This window comes from Hippoglossus hippoglossus, chromosome 10, assembly GCF_009819705.1.
Source record: "Hippoglossus hippoglossus isolate fHipHip1 chromosome 10, fHipHip1.pri, whole genome shotgun sequence".
NCBI classification, from domain to species: Eukaryota; Metazoa; Chordata; class Actinopteri; order Pleuronectiformes; family Pleuronectidae; genus Hippoglossus; species Hippoglossus hippoglossus.
The window spans coordinates 17,814,363-17,837,096 of NC_047160.1; the positions used below are offsets into that span (position 1 = coordinate 17,814,363).

At 42.0% G+C, this 22,734-nt stretch overlaps 1 protein-coding gene across 8 annotated transcripts in view; it reads left to right on the plus strand.

Annotated features, from left to right (window-relative positions):
- The first annotated feature begins 12,633 nt into the window (after positions 1–12,633).
- Positions 12,634–22,734, plus strand: part of atp11c (ATPase phospholipid transporting 11C) — a 39,475-nt gene continuing 29,374 nt past the window's right edge. For 5 of the 8 annotated variants that reach the window (XR_004615117.1, XR_004615118.1, XM_034597300.1 and 2 more), the window contains exon 1: positions 12,715–13,321. Coding sequence is in view for 6 of the 8 variants with exons in the window: in XM_034597300.1 (XP_034453191.1) it covers positions 13,295–13,321 (27 nt within the window). In the remaining 2 variants the exon portion in view is untranslated. Of the gene's footprint in view, positions 13,322–22,734 lie in introns of all 8 variants that reach the window. The other 3 variants (XM_034597303.1, XM_034597304.1, XM_034597305.1) reach the window with 3 other exon arrangements.

Below are 22,734 nucleotides of genomic sequence, written 5' to 3' on the forward strand. Positions count from 1 at the left end.
TTAACTAATGCCGGGACTGGTTGCACTGAAAAAAGAGGGATTTGTGAAAATGTGAAGATAAGAGGGTATATGAGGTGTGGAAAAGACAGTGGAGTGGAATTAATGGGAAATTGCTGTTCCACGGTGGGATGTGAACCAGGTTACCACTCAGAGGTGAGACACTCATTATAGCCAGGAGTCATTTTTCATACGCTGTTATCAACTCACTGTGCACAGAAGATGGATGGATGACAATTACACTGATAAAAACCTCACATAGAGCCCTCAGAATCATTAAACCATTATTTTTTACTTACCTTTTCAAAACAGCAGCAATATGTCATACACATATAAAAAAAAAATCATTTTGCTTTACAATCTTTCCTAAATATTTAGAAATGTGATATTTTTATAATAAAAGTTTATGGGAACAATATTCATGCCTTTTGTTTTAATCCCCCCCCCCCCCCCCCCCCAAAAAAAAACTGCTGCGGGCTGGTTGCTGCACGGTCGATGTATCTGAGCACTTTGAACAATGACAGGCAACAATCAAGGTGCTCAATTAACTGTATAATGATGAAGACATCAATTACCAAATTGATTGATGAGGCCAAATGATCCGATTCATTTTCTCCATCCAGCGTAGAAAATTGGAAACAGCAATATGAGAAAATTTGTTGATTAATGGTTTGGATGTGCAGGAGGCTGCTGGCTCTATAATTTGTGCAACTTTAATATGATAGAAATTAGGTGGAAAAAAACATATTCAGAACAAAATAAGCAGCCGTCGTTAAAATATAAGAAATAGATATTTAAGACACAACACCAGCAGCCTTATAAGTAAAAATGTGGCTTTTAATGTAGTTTTACTTTATTAACCTTTTTACTCAAGCTGTTTTTCTGAGTTAAGCTTTGTATTTAAGAGGTCCGTGTATCACATGAATGTATTGCTTTTCTCTATTGCTATTGATGCTGATGATGTTCCTCTGCCCCTCTAACAATGGCCAAAACAATGTTTGAAGAGCGCCTTGAGACCAGCTTGGACTACGGCTTTAGTTTTTATTCTGTTCATGTTGTCAATGTGTAGAGGGGTAATTGAAGCGATCCTTGACTATGGGATCTATTTATACAGAGCATAATTCCCTCTGTATTCAGGCATTATCATGGTGTCAGAACAAGCACAATGGCACAATAAGGTCAATATAATGAAACTCCAAAACAATATGGTGTCATTCGTATAATAAAAAGTGAGCCACTCCCGGTTTGGTTTTGTAATAGTAGTGGTTGGGATGTATTGAACTCAGTGCAAAATTAGGATTAACACAATATGATAAACATATTCTTGAATACAAAAATGCAGTTTGTGGTCACAACTTCATCATGTTTACACTTATATACAATATACATCATGCCTTAGAACAACAAAAAAACTCTTTTCACTTCTAGTTGAAATGTGGGAAGATGGGAAAAAAATGCTTTTATGATTTGCTGTGTTTTTTATTTTTCAATTTAGGTTCAGTTTAAAAAAAAATTATCAAATCACATTAACATATTAATCTATTGTAGCTAATATCCTATAGCACTTTGTTCCCACAAACATGAATCTTCTTAAAATTATTATCATGATAAATAATGCTTAGTATTATTAGTCGTAGTAGTTGTCTTGTATTCTTATGTGATTATAATTACCATTTTATTACTAACTAGTACTAACCAGTCCCTGGAGTGTAATTTTATTTGTGCCGCCATGACTTCATTTCTTTATTTTCAGTTTTCTGTCCAACTTGACAAGAATTTGGAGCCAAAATGATCAGTTATCTGCTTTTTCCCATTAGCGATTTGACAAATACCCCCTTTATAACAGCCCCATATCATTCTGCTTGACTTTCCCCTGGGCCTGAATTCAGTTATTGATTGCCCGTTCAGTTTCACTTGGAAAAGGTTGATAAAAGGAGGTTTTCACTTTCTCAATTCGATGTGACAGCTCCCTAACAAGAATAATGGACGGCGCCCATTCACAGGCAAATCAAGCTAATCCAGCGTGCCCCTCCACTCTCAATGGAGAAGTCACAGTCCTTCCCGGCCCATTCCATCACAAGCCTCTCTCTTCAGAAACCTTCAAAGTTCGCCCAACTCCTCCAAAAGACAACATTGCTCTTTGTGTGCCCCGCTCACTCGCCATCAAATGGATAAATAGGTCGATAAATGTATACAAAGTCAGTGAGGAAACAAATCTGAAGCATATAATCGGTTTGTTTTATGTGTAATCTGATTTCCCTGATTCTGATTCACATTCTGCTTGTTGTCGGTGGCTGTTCAGACAGATATTAAACTCACAAAGCAGAATCCGATAAACAAAAAACGCACCATAATTCCTAACTGTCTCTTTGTTGTTGTAAATTATATGAACACAAAATGTGAAACTGTGTTTGTCAGCAGCATATTTACAGTGCGTGCATGTGTGTGGTATTAGTGACGCTCCCCGCTCCTCTCCTGTTCGTCACAGGAATGAGCTGTGGCTTGTCTTCTAATCCTGTTTCTGGGCAGTAACCAGGTGACAAAGCAAAGTTGCATGTGTGTGAGTCAAAAGGCGAAAAGTAGGCATGTGAGTAATACATGATTTCATGCGTGCAATATGTAAGCAAGCAGGTCGGACTGAATCGATGTCATGTGACGATATGTGCACGCACGGGTGTCTCCTATGTGGAAAAAGATACAAGTACGTAGGAACTGTTACAGTCTAAACTAAAGATCAAAGTACTTTGTGTTCTTACATTATAGCTGCAGCAGGAACACTGAAAGAGGCTGAACTGCTGAACTGAATAATCGCTAGCATCATCTACAAGGCTCATTATTAGGCTCCTTTGATAACAGGCAGTGCATTGAAGAAAAGGTGGAAGTGACATAAATAAACTCAATGCAACTGTTTGTTGCAGTGCTTTTATTTACATTTTAAAGAATGCTTCAACTTGTCTTCTGCTTTGGGCCAAGAAACACAGAGGTCTCATTCACATCTGACTTTACAAGTCCGAACAATGACTTTGTACGAGTCTGGTCGGACCATTAAAGTGCCCCAGGTTCACCCCCATTCTGCTTTTGGATGAGAGAAAGGGGAGATTAACATGATTTTGCTTTATCCACCACATGCAAGCGTCAAAACCATAAAACACAACCCAAAGGCATCCCCGTCCCGCTCTGAATGTGCACTTGTTACCGCTCTCAATTCGGCTTTCAGCCCCCTCTAAAGAGACAAGGCCCAATCACAATATTGTCAAGGCTCTGTTGGTTTTCTGGTTCAAATCCTTGTTCACGCTGTTTGCTGAGTACTCATCTGCTGTGACAGCCTTCAGACAAACAGCTAGTCCTGAAAGAGGTCTCCCACAACCAGATCTTTCCTGCTGAAACGCTCTTTTCTCTCTCCATCAAGTGGAACCCGGGCTATTGAGTTGGCCCCTGGGATCCCTCCATTGAGGTGGGCTACGGGCCAGTGCTTCGCCCCTCCTTGCCCCAGGCCACCCTCATTCTCCCAGGACACCTGTACCCCTAAAACCCCATCGTGGGAACCTTCTCGCTGCCCCTGCCACCTGAGCTGCTCGCTGTGCCAGCTGGGAACATCTGACAACACCATCGGGAGTCAAAGCACACCGCGACCAAAGACAGTCACAGCGTGCCAGCTTGATTGAGCTCTTGGAACTTTTTACTGGCAAACTGTTGAGCCCCTTGAAGTCAGGGAGACTGAGGAATCGGCACCGAAGTTATGAATCAAACTTGTGCCACGTTTTCTGATCTATAGCAACCATTTCAGATTTGCATAACGGAAAAATAAACTCACAAAAACACATTTCCAGCGTCAGATCGCAGCTCTCCCTGCTCACACACAACCTCCCTCATGCACCCCTACCCTCTAAATCTCCATGGCACACTGCAAAAAATGGCATCAATTAATCAACATTCATGAACCGTTTACTTGAGCTCTCCTTTGTGTGCTGCAGGGCCTAATCCAGACAGAGACCAGGCTGTTCTGCAGCAGTGCAGACTGCGTCACTCCAACCTTTGTGGGAGAAACCCATCAACTGGTGTTTCAGGGAAATGTCTCCCCCCACTGAGAGCCTAACCTTCCCCCTCTCTCACCCTCTTCCTCTTGTGCCCCCTCAGCACTCAGGGCAGGAAGCTCTATCTCTTAGAGGAGGCCATCCATCCATCTTGCCTCTTCCAATCCAATTCACAGCCGCTCCACATGTATGAAGACATCTGTCCATATTTGATCAGATATTCCATTTTGCTGCAAATGATCCCACCCTCCATCCCCACCCATGAAGGAGGCAGCTATTTAAATGTGCTGATACTTTCCTGCATAATAACCTGCCAATTCTTTGCCTTGCAGAAGAAGCAAGTTTAATTGGGCTGTGCATTTAGAGCTCTTCTACAATTACACAATTACGGCGGAGATGCATTTCTGCACGTTGCGATGTTTGCCCCAATTTACTGCACTTTTCATACAGTTTAGCCCTGGTTGCCTTTTCAGAGGATGCAAATTTGGCTCATTTGGCTTCAAATGAAGCATAATTGCTCATATTGAAATCCACACCTTTCTACAAGAGGTTCCTGCCAGTTAGTTCTCATTAAACCTAAGGAGAACAAAAATTCCCAATTCCATTTCAGCACACAAGCCATCTGTATCATCTTGTGTTAAAAGCAAGGAAATTGGAGATAAAATGGATGCTGAGTGCATGGATGGAAAACTTAAAAAAACAGTTTTTTCAAGTTAGTCAGTGCAGAGCATCCCCCCCGCATCCCCCCGCTCCCTCCCCCTGAATCCTGTTTTCTAAATTTATCACAAGTAGGGTGAATTGGAAATGGATGAATTAGTATTGGATATTTAGAAGGAATGTTTTAGTGAAAACAAAAAGAAAAACTGAGGGACACAACTGATTGGAACGCGAGCTATTTTCATTGTTTTCAAATACAGTCTGCGTTTGCTGTGTTCAACCTGAAAAGCTTTCAATTAAGCACAGCCTAATTAGTTCGAAGGGCATGTGCGACTGGCCTCTCTACATTCAAAAAATAGAATGGTGTGTCAACCCCGACATGTGATCACCATCAAAGTGTTTCCCTCGGCTTCCTCTTCTTTTATATCACTGTCTTGAAAGTTATAGGGAAAAAAAACTCTTTTTCTAAAAGGCCCTCTGAGTCTGAAGTGGTGGCCTGAGCCCACTCCAAACAATGCGGAACAAGATACTGTTTAAATTCATATCCGCTCGTCCTTTCTTGCGGGGGGACAACACAACAAACCACTGACCCACTGATACACAATTAGAAGTGATGCGGCAGTTAAGGCTACAAGCAACTCCGTTTAACAGTCTGTCTTTGACCCTCCGCCATTGAATAAATATAATGCCCCCAATGAGAGTAAGACACTGAGGTAGAGTGAAAAGGGAGCTGGGGAAGATTTTAAGCCACAGATAAGTAGTTAAAGACCTTTATAGAGTATAACACCATTATCCCTGCTGAATAAAAATAGGATTTAGTGTTTTTTCCACTTAATTTAAATCAAAAGAGTCCCCACCTTACATATTGCACTGGTAATGTAATGGAGAGAGACCCACAAAAAAGGCATTGTGGCTCTGACACCTCCTATAGTGGGACTGTGTTGTCCTGTTCGCAAAAGGGAGAGAAAGGTTTTTCTTCCCTGCATTGCTATCTGCTAACACATTCTAATTGATGCTGCTGCATTCCTCCACTGGATGCATTCAGTGAATAACGAGCCTCGCACTGAATACCCATGAATTGGTCCCCACCAAGCAAAGCAGTAAAGCCTTTGGCCCCCCATCCCTGAGCCTCCCCGCACCGCCACCATCGCAACCACCGCCGTGCACCACCTCCCCTTCCAAACCTTCCCCAAAGCTCTACTCTAGCTTTACTGCCCATTAAAGCACAACCATTGTGCGGAGGTTCAGTCCACAAAAGCTGTCAATCTCTCCGGGTCCTCCAAAGCTTGGACTCACACAGACTGGAGTGACAGACCTCCCCCCTTCACCCTCCAACCCACCCCTGTTCCCCCGAAAATCCTCTCCCTGAAAACTTCTCAGCTAACTATCCCCCACCACCCTCTCTCTCCCACTCTCTCCCTCTATCTCTCTCTCCCTCTCTCCCTCTCTCCAGCCCCAGTGCACAAAGCATCAATCTGTCTTCAGCCCCAGCACCCTTGGCCCTTTGTCCCATCTGCAGGTGCCTCTGAAAGCACCCACGGTCGCCCCAGCCTCTGCACACGCCACGCCTAGTCCAGGAACAGGAACTGCTGACAAAGGCCCAGTGTGGGAATGAGGGATGCGTGGAGGGAGGGAAGGGGGTGTTGAAGGGGGGCTGCTCCAAGACAGATGGCTGGGGAAGTCTCCCAGCTCCTCCACAGGGGCTGTCAGTTTGAATTCAGAACTACGAAGGAGACACACGGGGCAGAACCAGTGAAGAAATGTCCACCAAATTCAGCAGCTACTGTAAACTTCACTCAGGGACAGAGACACAGAACCAGCAGTTGTATCAATGGATTAAAATTCATGTATTGAAAAAGATTATTTTAGCCATAAAGACTCACTTGACACTTGACGATGTATAAAAAACACCTTACGTGATATTACAGAATAAATGTTAAGTGTTTCTGAGATACATCAAAAGTACCTACAATGAGGAGAAAAAGCAAGAAAGTCACCACTAACTAACAAATAAATATAATTATCTTCTGTTGAGCCTGTTATTTATTGATCTTTACTTTCAATTTGAAATAAAATAAGACATGTCATGAAATTGCTTTGATTCCATCTGAACATACTCAAATACACCAGAACATGTATCTACACAGTTAGCTGAAGTTCTCCTGATGTGAATGTGTGGTGTTCTCTGCAGTCACTTACAAATCTGAACTCTTATCCAACACAATCTTTAAAGGGCCGGTCTGCATGGCTGCTCTGATGATGTGTAGATGAGTCACACGCTTCAGTTTTAAACAGCACTTACAGTAATAAATGTAACAGATGCATAGATAGATAAATATGAGATTGAATTACATAATTAGCTCCATTAAAGTGTATCGTGATAAACTGCAGTCAGCTCTGCAGCCTTGCTATGATTTGCATTTCCTCGGTGCAACAAGTTTGTGACATCTATTGATGTCACTGGGCTGCCACCATGTGGACGCACATTGAACTACCGCAACCAGTTGCTACTGTAAGTGAAACACTGACATGAAGACTAAAGAAATATAACCATGCTTTGTTTTTAATGGGTGATAAATCACTATAATCATTTTTTACTCTTTCAAACGCGTCAAGTGACAATATGTATTTTGTTCTTCTTGTAGGATTATCTATCTATCTGTCTATCTGTCTATCTATCTATATATCTCTGTCTGTCTGTCTGTCTGTCTGTCTGTCTGTCTATCTATCTATCTTCCTGCAGCAGTAACCAGTAACCAGTACAACCAGCTCTGCTCAGAGTAAAACTACATGCAACACCACTATGGACTGTTACTTTAACATTCTCAACTGTGCAATATTCAGTGTACTATATTCATTTGTAAAAAACATTCTGTGCAATATAAATGGTTATGTGCAATCCATTCACTCTACATATTCTGACACATAATATATTTATTTACACTGTATATACCGGTTTAATCACATTTATATTTTTTCTATATATTGTTGTATATTTCTATTTCTTTATATTCCTTCACCCAAGTACTGCTGTAACATTACAAATTTCCCCATTGCGGGACTAATAAAGGACTTCTTATCTTATCTATCTATCTATCCCTGTTTCTCTGTCTGTCTATCTATAAATCTATCTATCCTTCTTTTTAACTATCTATGTCTATCTATCTGTCTCTCCGTATCTCTGTTTGTCTATCCCTCTGTCTATCCCTCTGTCTCTCTGTCTGTCTATCACTCTGTCTATCATTCTGTCTCTCTGTCTGTCTGTCTGTCTATCTATCCGCACTGCAGCTGACCGACTCATTTAACCTGTGGATGCTGTAAAATTAAACACTTATTTTAGCCGCAAGATGGCGTTAGAGTCCAACCTGCAACTGTCTTTCAGTCTAATAGTGATGGAGGGATGTGACCATAGACCAGGGGTATTCAACTAAAATTTAAAGAGGTCCAGTTTGAGAAAATTTCTTGAAGCAAAGGTCCGGAAGATCATAATGTCTAACTATTTAGTGTGATATATATTTAAGTAGCCTAGTAGTTCTATCAACATCTGCATGTACTAAATACCTGACTGTCAAATCAAATGAATTCAGTACGATTCAAAACCTTTTTGACAATATTTATTGTCACGTAACATAGAACTGAACATATATGTATGATTGCAGATATGTATAATGTTCTCTCATGAACTAAATAAAAGTAGGGCTGCATTTCAAAATAAGAGAAAATAAATAAAATGTGAAAATTGTGCATGTTCAAATAAAGGGCTTAACTTAAGAAAAATAAAATAAAGGGAGCAAAAGCTTGAATTTCCCTTTTTCTGTTTCACATCTTGACTCAAAAGTCTCAACCAATTTTACAGATAATAAATCTCAACATATCTTAACAATTGAACAGTTTTAGAATCACTTTCTTCCCCTCTTATATCCCACTCCCCCACTTTGTTCGTCTGTTTCTCTCCCTTTCTCCGTCTCACTCCTGTTTCTCAACTTTCTCCGTCTCACTCCTGTTTCTCAACTTTCTCCGTCTCACTCCTGTTTCTCCACTTTCTCCGTCTCACTCCTGTTTCTCTCCCTTTCTCCGTCTCACTCCTGTTTCTCAACTTTCTCCGGCTCACTCGTCTGTTTCTCTCCCTTTCTCCGTCTCACTCCTGTTTCCCAACTTTCTCCGTCTCACTCCTGTTTCTCTCCCTTTCTCCGTCTCACTCCTCTGTTTCTCTCTCTTTGTTTTCTCTACCTGTATCTCTATCTGTCTTTTTCTTTCTACCGTATTTTCATGTGTAACTTGCCTCTAACTCTCACATCTGAGTCACAATGTTTACCGCCTGGAATGCACAGACTTGATTGGCTGAGTAGTATCACGTGGGATGGCTTAACTCGCATGCAATTGGTCTGTGCGTTTCTCATCCGCTAAACCACTACCGTAAAGACTACAAAAGCTGCGCTGATTACAAATAGAAGCGCCCCGTCAGGTTTTAAATCATAACCTTCTGTTTCGGCTGTAGGTCCGGGTCCGTACGGGACGGCTTCTGGGTCCGCCTGTTAGTGACCTCTGCCATAGACTGTAGATGTGGAAGAAAACTTTTCTTTGATGACCTTAGTTAGTTTTGTTACATTTAATGGTCTATGGTGATATTTACATTATAAATCAATGAAATTAGAATTATATATATAATGATTGAATTAGAAATCAATGATAGAGTGACATCTTTAACTGCTTTGTGCAAATTCCCTAAAACAGCCATGGATTTTAACATTAATCAACAGATGGTAAATGAAGAAGCTCCAACAATGAAGAGATGACACAAATTTAAAGTGATACATATTCACAATTACTATTTAGGTCCTACAGTGTGTACAGTGCATCCGGAAAGTATTGACAGCGCTTCACTTTTTCCACATTTTGTTATGTTACAGCCTTATTCCAAAATGGATTAAAGTCATTTTTTTCCCTCAAAATTCTACATACAATACCCCATAATGACAAATTAAAATTTTTGCTAATTTTGCAGAGTCAGTGTGATGCAGGGGGCTTGTTTGTGAGCCCCACTGCCATGGGGAAAAAACTGTTCAGGTGGCACGAGGTTTTGGTCTTGATGGCCCGGAACCTTTTTCCAGATGGGAGTCTTGCCTGCTCTCTTCCTGGTCCTGGAGTGGAACAGGTGTAGGAGAGCCAGCAGGTCACAGCCGATGACCTTCTCAGCTGACCGAATGATCCGCTGCAGTCTGCCCTTGTCCTTGGCAGTGGAGGCAGCGAACCAGACGGTGATTGATGCAGTGAGGATGGACTCAATGATGGCCGTGTAGAACTCGACCATCACTTTCTGCGGCATGTTGAATTTCTTCAGTTGCCGCAGGAAGAACATCCTCTGCTGGGCCTTCTTGGTGAGACTTCTTTGCAGGACCTCTCAAGCTCCATCAGGTTGGATGGGGAGCGTCAGTGCACAGCCATTTTCAGATCTCTCCAGAGATGTTCAATCAGGTTCAAGTCTGGGCTCTGGCTGGGCCACTCAAGGACATTCACAGAGTTGTCCCGAAGCCACTCCTTTGTTATCTTGGCCGTGTGCTTAGGGTTGTTGTCCTGTTGGAAGATGAACCTTCGCCCCAGTCTGAGGTCCAGAGCACTCTGGAGCAGGTTTTCATCAAGGATGTCTCTGTACATTGCTGCATTCATCTTTCCCTCGATCCTGACTAGTCTCCCAGTTCCTGCCGCTGAAAAACATCCCCACAGCGATGCTGCCACCACCATGCTTCACTGTAGGGATGGTATTGGCCAGGTGATGAGTGGTGCCTGGTTTCCTCCAGACATGACGCTTGGCATTCAGGCCAAAGAGTTCAATCTTTGTTTCATCAGACCAGAGAATTTTGTTTCTCATGGTCTGAGAGTCCTTCAGGTGCCTTTTGGCAAACTCCAGGCGGGCTCTCATGTGCCTTTTACTGAGGAGTGGCTTCCGTCTGGCCACTCTACCATACAGGCTGTGAATACTTATGTACATGTGATTTTTTTCGTTTTTTATTTTTAATAAATTTGCAAAAATTAAAAAAATACCTTTTTCACGTTATCAGTATGGGGTATTGTGTGTAGAATTTTGAGGAAATAAATGAATTTAATCCATTTTGGAATAAGGCTGTTACATAACAAAATGTGGAAAAAGTGAAGCGCTGTGAATACTTTCCGGATGCACTGTATATGGTGATAATATTGTGACTGTAAGTATGGTTGGCCTTGGCTGGACAGAGGTCAAGTCAATGTAAACTTTCAAACAGGTTCTTAGCCAGTGTTGATAATAGTAAATGCAGTTGTAGAAAAACTCTAAAGTGTCTTTGGTTGGATTATGTGTACATGTTGTGCGTTCTTCACTGCATTGCACCTGGGACACAAAGTGTTACTTCCTAATTTTTAAGTTTAACACAAACTGAAACCACATTGCTGACAGGGTGGACCCTTAAAACTGTTGATATTAAGACCTCTTGACTTAAAGGGATAGTTCAACCAATAATGAAAATCCACTCAATGTCTACTCAGCACTATGCCGATGGAGGGGTTAACTTTTAGAGTTTCAGGTTTATCAGTAAAAGTTTCCTCTGAACATAGAACAAAAACAACCTGGACCATGTGATCATCCGATGTCAATGATGGTTCAGAAAAGCAATGAATCTCACACATATAGAGGAGACAAGAAATCCTGTTGACCTCATCATATCTGAACATTTTCTGCTGCACCACAACTAGAACTCCTCTTCTCTTCACTTTTTTAGATTTTCAGGAAGGAAGTCATGGAGGAAAATATGCAAACCTGGTGCCACATGCAAATATGCTGCTAGAGTGACTAATGCAGTGACATGCAAAAATACAAATGAGCTTAAATAAACAACAAGATAATCAGATTTCAATGTATCACCTTTATGCCTTGTAACTCACAGCATGTAGCTTGAGCATTGATTTCACACATTGTATGTTTGTGGTTATGTTTTTAACAAAGGTCTTAGTGAGAGTAGCTGAAGTCCAATTAATTTATGACCTAAAATAACAAAGATTAAAAGCTCGGTGTAGATGTCTGACCAATGTGACTAATCATTTTTATTGTAGCAAATTGCTTTTGCATCCTATTTAGCATCTAAATCATTAAGAACATGTTGATCCTTATTCCTTATATCCTTATTTTCTGCATTTTTCAATGTTTCAGCTTGATCACAACCTTTTCACTACATCTGAACATTAACGCTGGTAATTAAGTAGAGATTCAAAGTTATTCTCAATCAAAACTCAAACACCAGAGGCTTTTCTTTCTGCTGTGGTAAAACGTGAAACCTTAAATTTGACTTGTTAAAGTTGTAAAATTTCCAGCTAAAGCTAATTATCCATCGCTCCAGTATAGAAAATTCCTTCTGCATCTTCTACCCAGAGAAGAAATGTATATGAGGCTTAAATTCAAAGATCAATAATCCTTAAAGGTCCAGTGTGTAGAATTTAGTGGTGAAGTTGCATGTTGCAGGTGAACTGTACCTCATCTTGAAGGTTCAGTGTGTAAGATTTAGGTGAAAGGGATCTATTGGCAGAAATCAAATACAAAATAATCCTAGCGATATTTTCATTAGTGTGTTTCATCTAAATAGTATGAATTGTTGTTTTCTTTACACCAGAATGGGCCCTTTATATCATACTTTATATTTACATCTGGAGCGGGTCCTTTTTATGGAGGCTGCCATGTTTTTTTACAGTAGCCCCGACTGGACAAACTAAACACACTGTACCTTTAAAGTATTTAAATATAAAGGGGCCATTCTAGGGTGAAGAAAACAACAATTCATACAGTTGTGATCATTACACACAAGTGAAAACATCACTAGGGTTATTTTATATTCGATCTCTGCCAATAGACCCTTTAAAGTGCGGTCACAAACTTTAACCCCTGGGACGAGACCAGTGTGGGAAAGACCACATTACCCACAATGCAGCGTGAGCTCAAAGCGCCGCACCTTCGCCGGGTGGAGCCTGACCGAGAGCGTGGGACCGCTGCTGCCGCTGGTGTGGCGGTGGAGTGAGGAGTGTCTGACAGGCGGAGGTGAGGGTGAGGAGGACCCGCACACACACACTCACCCACAGGCGAGGGGAGCGAGAGGCACAAGTGTTGAGTTGTCGGTGTGTTGCTGCTGTCGAACGCTGCGCAGGTTTTCTTGGGGGTCAGCGCGGGAGCCGGACACTAATGATCCGGACGAGCAGCAGCAGCAGCAGCAGCAGCAACAGGGCGCCGAGCGGCATGTCACGGAGCGATTCAGCCGCGAGCGGAGGGAGGCGCGACTGGTAGCCCCGCACACCGCAACGCGGAAAAAAAAACCCACCCAGCGGCGGCGGCGAGAGAAATGCGAGTGGTGCGAAGATACCGGAGCCAAACGAAATGGGAACGATGTAGCGTCGCTGCTGCGGCATCTCGCATAGCTAGAACTAACGTTAGAGTAGAGAGCAGATAGCCGAGGAGCTAGCAGGTCAAACTCGCGTACATGTAAAGTTATTCCCCGGGGGAGACTTGAAGCGGAGCCCGGGAAGCGTCTGTTGAATCAGAGGAGTTTCACCCGTGAGATAGAAGAAGAGAAAAGGGGAAGAAGAGGAAGATGCTGCGGAGAAGACTCAACCGTCTGGTATGTGTCAATAACACAAACCCACTGTTAGCTTGTCACATCCAGCTTCTCTTGCTAACCTTTTCTATTTCCCTTTCCCCTTATTTATTTATTTTTTTACCGCCGCTGTTTTATCCCTCGGCTGGTATTTCCAGTCGTTTTCCTTCTCGCAGCTGCCGCTTTAACCAGCGGTGGGGAAACTAGCTACGATTCCAACAAACTGTTACTTCACCCTGACACACAACGCGGAACAGATGTTGTCTCACTTCAGTGCTCTTGTTTTACTCTGTCACTTTAGCTCCCTGCTAACGAGGTAAGTGTATTTAACCAGCCAGGAAGTCGTGACAGATGCTAGCTGGAGTCCCGAGTCATTAAAGCACACTTTCCACAGGGGGTGTAGTGTTGCAGGTCTGGTGTCCACAATGTGAACCCACCTACTCTCAATGGCCACTTTACCTGTCCCCAGAGATGCTGGCTGCTTTTCCTCTGGGGTCCAACTTGTTCCTTTAAGTTGAAGACCTGCTGCTTTTCAGTGTGTTATATAAGTGTCTCAAGGTTTTGGAGTATAACCGGGACAATTCAAGACTTTTCATGTCTCCACTTTGGGTGATGGACATTTTCATTTAGTAGACAAAGCGATTAATCGAGTAATGAAAGTAAACAATCACCCGAACAATTTTCAATGAAAACGAATAGGTTGAAATTCCTAAGTAGGTGTCAGCTCCATTTGCAGAAAAAGAAATCAACAATTAACTTGATAAAACATAGGATACGTACATTAACCATCACATTACAATCAATAAAACACAGGTGACGGTCCTTCAACATACTTCTGATCTGGCATAAACTTCCACGTTCGACTGACTGATGAAGTAAAGAGTTTTTCAGTCTTACTCCAATGCTGTTCCTTTTATTCCGAATGGATTTGTTCAGCACAAGAAGTTGGTCTTTTTCCAACACAAACTGCTTTGACATCATGTTTCACGATTGGTCAGTTTAATGCTCACCCCTTTAAAGTTCACCCATTGGTTTTTATTGCCCCTCATACATTAATCAGTCATGAGTTAGCTAGTTGAAAGTGGAGTAACTCTCTGCACGCCCAGACTCATAGCTGCTAAACTGGCTTTACTGCCTCTTTATCATCCTCTTATGCACCAGTAACCTGTTGTCGCCCGTGGGCTGAATCCCCCACAGACTATCTGAGAAGTATAGATACTGACAGTCAATAAGGAGGAGCAATATAATAATTGCAGTAGCTGACCCTCCTCCCGGTCCCCCCTCTAGTGTTGCCAGGTCAGCTGATTTTTCTGCTTGTGGAGAGGATTGCTGCTGTAATTTCTCCTCGGTGTGAGCTGTAAATAATTTTTTGTGCAGAGCAGCCAGCCAAGCTGTCATTGATGCACACGGTGCCGTTATCTCTTGCTCTGCCTCCATGCCTCCTGACTCACACCACCCTCCCCTTACCCATGGGAGGTACATGTGCATCATGGAGAGGGAGAAACACTAGAGACTGTGAGGGCTACATGCAAGGCTACAAAGAGGCTTCACGTGCTTCGCTTGACTCTCCCACTATGGTACACTGTGCCACTAAATCCTGAGTGTGTCTTTGGGGAAAAAATCATTAAAGATGGCTGTGGGAATGGGTTGGGCTCCGCGTCGGGGGGGGGGGGGGGGGGGGGGGGGGGGGGGGGATTCTCCAGAGGTTGTAATGCTCTGACAGGAATGCAAAATCCCACAGTTGCCTTTGATGTTCGTTCAAGCCCTTGAAGGCAGCAGTGTGATCCGTGAGAGGTGGAGCCTGGTGAAAATTGGATTGTATTCATTGTGGGAGCCCTGCCTTGACTGCAAGGAGAAAAATACCAATGCATGAAAACACCTCTGCCCAGGCAGCATGTTGGTGAGGTTTTCTTTTTTGCACCATGGTAACTGATAAGACCCCTCCTACTCACTAGCTTGGTGGAAATCACACATGGAAATTCAGCTTCATATTTTGATTCTGTTTTCGAACTGATGAAAAACCCCTTTCTGCTCAGTACACAAGTACAAGTACACCCAGCCCTGCACAGCCCAGTTGGAGGAGGGAGGCTCGACAGGTCCGTGTGAACAAGGAAGTAAAGGGTCACTGACAGACACAGTGGCTTTGTGTTTGGATTTTATGATAATAGAGCATTGTTCTAAAACAATTGGTCATTTGATGAATTTAGTATTTTCATTATCATTTAACCTTAGATCTTTTTTAGTCCCCTTTTATAGGTAAAGATGTCAAACATTGTGAGGATTTGCTGCCTTTTTTTTGTGGTGGTAAACTCATTGAACTTTATTTTTGGACTATTTATTCACCGATCGATTAATCTGGGAAGTAATTAGCATATGAATATGAATTGGTGCTGAAAATAATCATTAGTTGCTGGCAGCCTTGGGAAATAATAATTACTAATTTAACTGACAAGTTTCCAAAAAATATTTATGTCAAGTTATGTTTGTGGACGGTTGCAATTTTCATTTCCTCTGAAGTGTAACGTGTCAGGGTTGTTCGTTTGAAGCAGTTAAACAGTCGGCTGATGTCACGTGCCAATGACAGTTTTATGACCGTAACAATAAAAACTGTCGCGACCTTTGTTTTTCTTGTGTCCTGGTGACATCTGAATTATCTTATTCTAAGGAGATGGGGATTCCTCATGTAACTCTCTGGTAATTCAGTTAAAATTCAGCCTAAAATGTTTTCTGCCTCTGCTCTGGGTGCAGCACCACTTTGCTCTTCAATGTATGTATCCTGCTGCAGGCTGATGCACTGAGGTTTGCCAGACTCAGATCTGTCTCTACTTGACTGTGACCCAAGCACAAGTAATAAACAGGCCCCCACCAGGCAGGAAATGTTATGTGTGAGCGTTTTGGAAGGATCGCACATTAAATGCATTCGGAAACCCCAGGGATCAGTAAACCTGTTTCTCAGGTCATCTAAGGGCAGCAACAAGTCAGGAAAACACAAACCTGTGTAAACCTGCGTGTGCTCCCCAGCGTACAGGCAAAGTTGACATGCACACAAACCATCACACACACACACCTTTGCTCTTAATGCTTTTTTTGTACAATGCTTCCTGTTTACATGCACATGCCCAGTGTACATAGTAGTAAAGGTCAAGGTGATATGCGTTTTCAGGTGTGTGAATAGGGACTCAGATTATTAGTGATTGGAAGCTAAAATGAAAATGTATTTTAGTATGGATGTAACCTTTATTTGGTATCACTCTTCCTAAGGTATACTAATGTTTTTTTCAGCAATAAGAGTTCTTTTTACTCTCTCCATTACAGTACTTTCACCTGCAAGTATTTGGGCAATGAGTCTAATATGTGTCATTATTTGCACTTATTGCCAAAAGCACAGTCACTTTTATTGTCACTGTATTTTGACTTTGTTGTATTATCTCCCCTGCAGTTAGTGGCACCTGTTGGAAACACATAGGTATTTTAACCAACTGCTGAGAGCCCTCAAACAGAGTTGTCACCCTTGGGTGAGCCATTAGGGTTAGAGTGAATCTGAAGGCCACACACCATACAAGGCATGTAGGTCCATTTGATTTATCAGGCCAGTTTGATTAGGAGAGATGTGTATTGATCAGAGTTGTGCTCCGTTTTGCCGCCATTAGTCTTGCCCTTGAACTGCTGGCCAACAGAATTGCTAACGCGGATTTCTTTCTCTTCCTTCCTCTTCCTTCTTCTCTCTGTTTGGTCTCCTGCACTATATGCCCAGGAATGGTAACCCAGCCAAAAAAGCCCATCTGCAACACACAGCAGGGTAATAAATATATTAGTATTGTGAGGGAGGCAGTGTGAAGGAAAAAAAGGCCGGCTGTGGGATAGCGAGGTGATGAAATGTAGTGGGGGAGTCCGGAAAGCCCTGTGTGACTCAAACACGAGACACTGGAGGGAAACCAGTAGGATGAACCTTTAGCCTCTTCGCACCTCTCCTTCGCTTTCTCCACCTAATGCACACTCTCTCAGGCTTCTTGTAGTGGTTAACATGAGAGTGGGTGGATCTTGGTTAGATACAGGGGGACCAAGGATGGCTTTTTGTGGCAATTTTCCACTTCCATTAAAACCTAAGTTGAATTCTCAGTTTGTACCTCTAAATAATTCAGGTTGCCTCATTTATTTTGAATTCTCCTCACATCGCTCCACCCTTTCCTGACTCACGTATCCTTGCCAGGCTAGTGGTATTCAAAATGCATCCTTGTCATCCATATATGTATAAAGGCTCAACCACATATTTTCTCTGCCATGCCCCAGCTCTAGCATTTCTTACAGCATTCGCAGTGAGATGTGGAGAGAATGCTGAGATGTTTTTTTTCTTTGTCTGTGGCTCACTCTCGGTGTCTGAGCACGGAGGCAGGATAAGGAGATGGCAGCATCTGTGATGTTTGGTCATTCCAGTTTTTTTTATTGTCACCTGAAATGATAGGGTACTTGCTGACACAAAGAAGGGGAATAGCAAAGTCCATGTGAGGATTTAACAAGCACTGAAAGTCATGCGAAAACACCCCCACCCACACATGCTCACTGAACACCCTGGTTAAGCAACAGCCTACAATAATTATCTCCGTGGCAAACTCCTAGCGAGTCAGCAGGCAGTGTTGCTCAGTCACAGGGAGAAAAATGGCTCCTTTTAATGTGGCTACAGTTAAGTGGGAGGAAATGCTTGGTGAGAAAATACAAACTGAAATCAAACATGCCCTCTTAGCAGAAGAAGGAAAGAGCAACATTGATTTTTGTCATTAGTCTTGTTGCCCCTATATGCAGTGTAAGGATAATTAATTGAAAAGCAGTTACGGCCAATGTAGCCCAGTACATTATTAAAGATAATGTCATCAGTGGGGGCAGTAGCTGAGATAGAGGTTTTTAAAGCTTGTCAGCATTAGGGTCCACTGTAAATGCCTTTTTCTTGGTATTGCTTCGCTCTCTGCCAAGCATAGTAGGGGGAATGAATGCAATTGTAGTGTTGTGCAGTTACAACCCGCTACAGGGAACAAGCAGCCGCATCAAGCACCTTCATCTAAAGCCGCTTTCAGACACGACCTCTGGGTAAAATACAGCGAATTGGCTACGGACTTTAGCCGCAGTCTGCCTTTCACAAATGCACACTGCAGCGGGAGGTCTCTGCACAACAGCAACAAATCCTCCACGTTATTCAGGCGAGAGGTGGAGCAACCGGGTGTAGCAGACAGAGGCCGGAAGTGACGTATTAACTCCTCTGCAGAGATCACGTGATCATGTTTACAGCACCCCGACACTAGTGTCAACTCTTATCACCATAAACTCTTTTGAAGATATTTGTTTTCTTTTTATTTTCTGCATTTTTGCGTCTGCCGCGTGTTAGAAGCCTCATCAAAACCCCCCATTTGCTCACGGTGAATCCAGCGGGGGATCCCCCACTGTGTTCACACATCGACTTCTCCTGGATTTCTATGTACTTTATACTAGGGGTCCATTCGGATAAAGTCAGAAGAAACTGCGGAGCGTCGCACTCAGACATTTGCGTTCACACATGCACCTCCTCCAGAGAATACGGAGAAACTGCAGAGTTCAGTGCATGTCTGAAAGCAGCTTTAGAAGCTGAATCACGCATGCAAAACCTGAGTACAGAGAGTGCACTTGGTTGGAAAAACCATACTCCATTTATGGCTACACCACTTTAAATTCTGTTTAATTATAGATTACAGTGTGACTAGGCTGCAGCTCGAAATGTGCTCTCTTAACCGGTCTTAAAACAAAGTGTGGGGGGTTTCTCCATAAGAACCTAATGAAATAATGTTCTTCTAATGTCATTCTCTCCAGGACTTATCAAGCTTGTCTAGAGGGATGTAGCTAAGAGACAAAGTGCAAGCCGAAGGAGGAGTAACATGTTATTCTTCAAGCCAAAGCCTCAGTAAATGAGTGCTTTAAGACTGCAATTCAGTTAAAATATAACTGGCCAAGTTAATGTTTCTCTTAAGCTACTTCCATGTCAGCTGTTAACCGTTAGTAAGGCCCACGTTTGAGAAACAGCATGCCTCAGTTACTTGAATGACCGCAGACTGCTGTCAGCACTGTGTGACTTGCAAACACATTTCCGTTTGGCCACTTTTTGTGTCCTTCCACATTTTTTTCTTATCTGGTGTCAAACAATAGCTGAGGGGGAGTCCCCACAATGCTCACAGATTTCCTTTTGTAAATGAGTAGTTGTAGTTCGTACGGAAACCTATGAGCTGTTCTAGTTTGGGGGAAATCCTCTCATCTTATGACCACTAGTTACCAAGTTACAAATGGTAAGTGTAAATTTTAAGCTTTTAGAGACATTTGAAATGGTGTCAGTAGACCACAGTCATTTCAAAAAAGTATCTAGCACAAGTGTCTGCGGCTTTTTGAAGCGGCCAAATGATTGAGGAAGCAGCTCCCACTGCGAGGTCTGGATGAGTTTTCCCTCCTCCCCTTTTGTCGATGGGACCCAATGCAATGTAGGCCAGTACCAGCCCACCGTACAGTACACCCTGTGTCTTGTACAGCTGCAGGGATGCTGGCAGAACAATGAGCCTTTTCCTGTCCACAACAGCTCCTTCGGATCAGCCCTCAGTTCAAGTTGGACTGTTATCAGTCTGTGCAGCTTTTCATCACTGTGTGCAAACAATGAACAGAGGGAGAGAGTAGCCTCTGATATGGGCTCTGTTGACTATGTTTCGGTGAATCCATGATGGAGCTAACTCCTGTTAAAGTAATGACTCTCTTTTTCTTAATTTGTTAGTGTTTTATTTATAACTGTTGTTAATGAATATTAATGTGGATTTTTTGAGAGATGTTCTATTTGTTAACTAAAATTGTTGAGGTCTGTAGCATTGTACTCAAATCCATTCATTTATCCTTGTGCTCTTTTAGGTGCTGACACAATTTAAAAATAAACAAAAACAAAATATCTTTTATTTTAGTCTCCTTTCAAATAAAGGAGCTTGATCTGACCACACTTGCTGGCTCCTTTTATTATTAACATATTTTCTCAGCCATTTTAAGGAAAGGAGTTGACTTCTCAGGTTTATGCTGTGGTAGAAACAACTGGCTATATTGCATTCATTAACAAAATAACAAGAACTACAAGAATAGCAAAGAACCTTTGTTCTTGCTTTTCTTGTACATTTTTGGGGGGAAAGATTAAAGAAGACTGAAAAAAAACATCATAACCTCACAATAAAGTAAAGATAATGGTAAAAATGTACAATATTATTTTCTTCTGAGACAAAGTCCTACTGTATTGAATAAGCTGGTTGTATTAGAATGAATGACATTTTCTGAGAAGAGCATTATTCAAAAATAGGTCACACCTCACATACTCTGTGCTTGAATTAGACAAATGAGCTCACGCCGTGTAGCTTTATTAAGAACACATTTGTTGCACAGGAAATGCAGCAAAGATGTGGAGACGTTGTCGTGACAAAAGTTTGGTTTGATATTGATGTGTCTTTGTGATATATTTTATTCAAAAGATATTGTTGCCTCAGCACATTCTCGGCTGCTTTGGCGAAGAACACTTGGATCTGTAATCAAAACGTGGAGACTTACTATTAGTGATAGAGCACGAGCATGCTGGAAGAGGACGGAGAAGTGGTCTGACAAGAAAGAGAGAGGGAGAATGAAAGAGAGAGAGTTCCTGATGGAGTACTGCAGTGACTAATAGCATCGACTCAATGCCTGCAACTTTCCCCTCACATTGTATTTTTCATCACTCAGCCCCATTCAGTCATAATAGCAACTTTATGTTGCTGTTGGGCTGTTTTTTACAGTTGTCATCAACATTTCTTGAAACAGCTTTCTGGATGTTAGGAATTTATTCTTTCCATTACCCTCAGAATGCCACTTGATGTTTAGGGCCTGTGTTTACTTAAAAGTTGTAGATCTTCACCGGGGGGGCTTTCCTCTTATGGTTTCAGTTGAATGTGGTGTAATCAAACTCTCCAGAGAGAGTACGCGCTCAATAGCAGATAAGGTTGACCTGGGATGAATCCACTTACACTCAGAGCGACATCATAAAACCTGATAGGGTAGATAAGATGTATGGTAAAGTAGTTGTAGATGATAAAGCACTTGGTTCACTCTTCTCATTTACTAGTGAATGAGAAATTAGAGTTTGGAGCTTGCTTTGGTTTTGCCCAGAGAATTGCATGAATTGGATAATAAGGTCAAATGGGAACCTGGATGTAACAGTGAATTATGTGTTTCTCAGTGAAGTGCCGTGGTATGAGTACACATGTAAGACATAAAGAAGTACAAGTATAGGTCTCCAGTGCTCTCTCTTCTTTGCACAGCTCCCTCACACCTCATTAAATGTGTTTTTTAAGTAGGTTTTCTAAGTGGATTTTTTTAAGCTTTCTGTACTGAATGAACCTGGTGTTTTTTCCCTCTGCACTGAACTTACAAAACCACAAGAGCAGACTAATCAGAACAAAGGGCAACCCACTGTATTCTTCTGGGCTTACTTCTTTCAATTTGCTTCAGCACGTTTATCTGAAAAAGTTACAGAATTGATTATCTTCTTACCACAAAGTCTGTTCGTGTCATGATAAATAACACTGCCTCTGCCCTTGTCACACACCTCTTTTCTGCTACACATCATGGTACCATCTTTATTTTCTGCTTGCTTAGAGATTCTTGTCACATTAACTTACTTGATGTCAAACAGGCCAAGCTTTAGGTGAAACCTTGACGCTGAACAAAAGAGCTAAAGATGGCAGCATCAGACTAAACTTTGCTATCCAGAGCTGTCATAAGAGCCAGAACTACTTACTCTGTGGTCTCTGACAGACCCACAGGCCATACATGGCAATATGTTCATGTTAAAGAAGCTGGGTTATTTAAAAGAGAACTCGATTTGCTCTTTTATTAAATGATTCACATGTTCCTGTAACCTACATGAATTTTCTGACATGTCACTTGATTTCTTACTATTCCTGATTATATAAACAGTTTATGGATTAATCAAGAAAAAAGCTGCAGATCCCTTGATGATGAAAACAATTATTAGTCACAGTCCTAGTTTATATTGCTTTCTTTTAGCTTTCACCATTGAGTTAAGTATGATTGACTGACAGGTTGGTTTGAACTGTGGTTGATGTGATGTGCTCCAGCCTACTCACATTACAAGTGCTGACAGGTTCCAAGGCTTTCCAGGAAAAGATGGTGCTTTACCTTGTGATTGTCTGATAGAGGATGTAACAATACAAGCTGACTGATAAAACATATAATGCTTTTTATACAGAGTACCTCCATTACACCTGTACAGTGTAATGGAACTGAAAGCATTAGCGCTGCAACATAAAAATGTTCACAAAGGTTGTACTGATAGAACCTGATTGTTCTTGACTGTGGTGGATTGTATTACAGTGTACAGGGCCTTGTCATTTTCTGGTTACCCA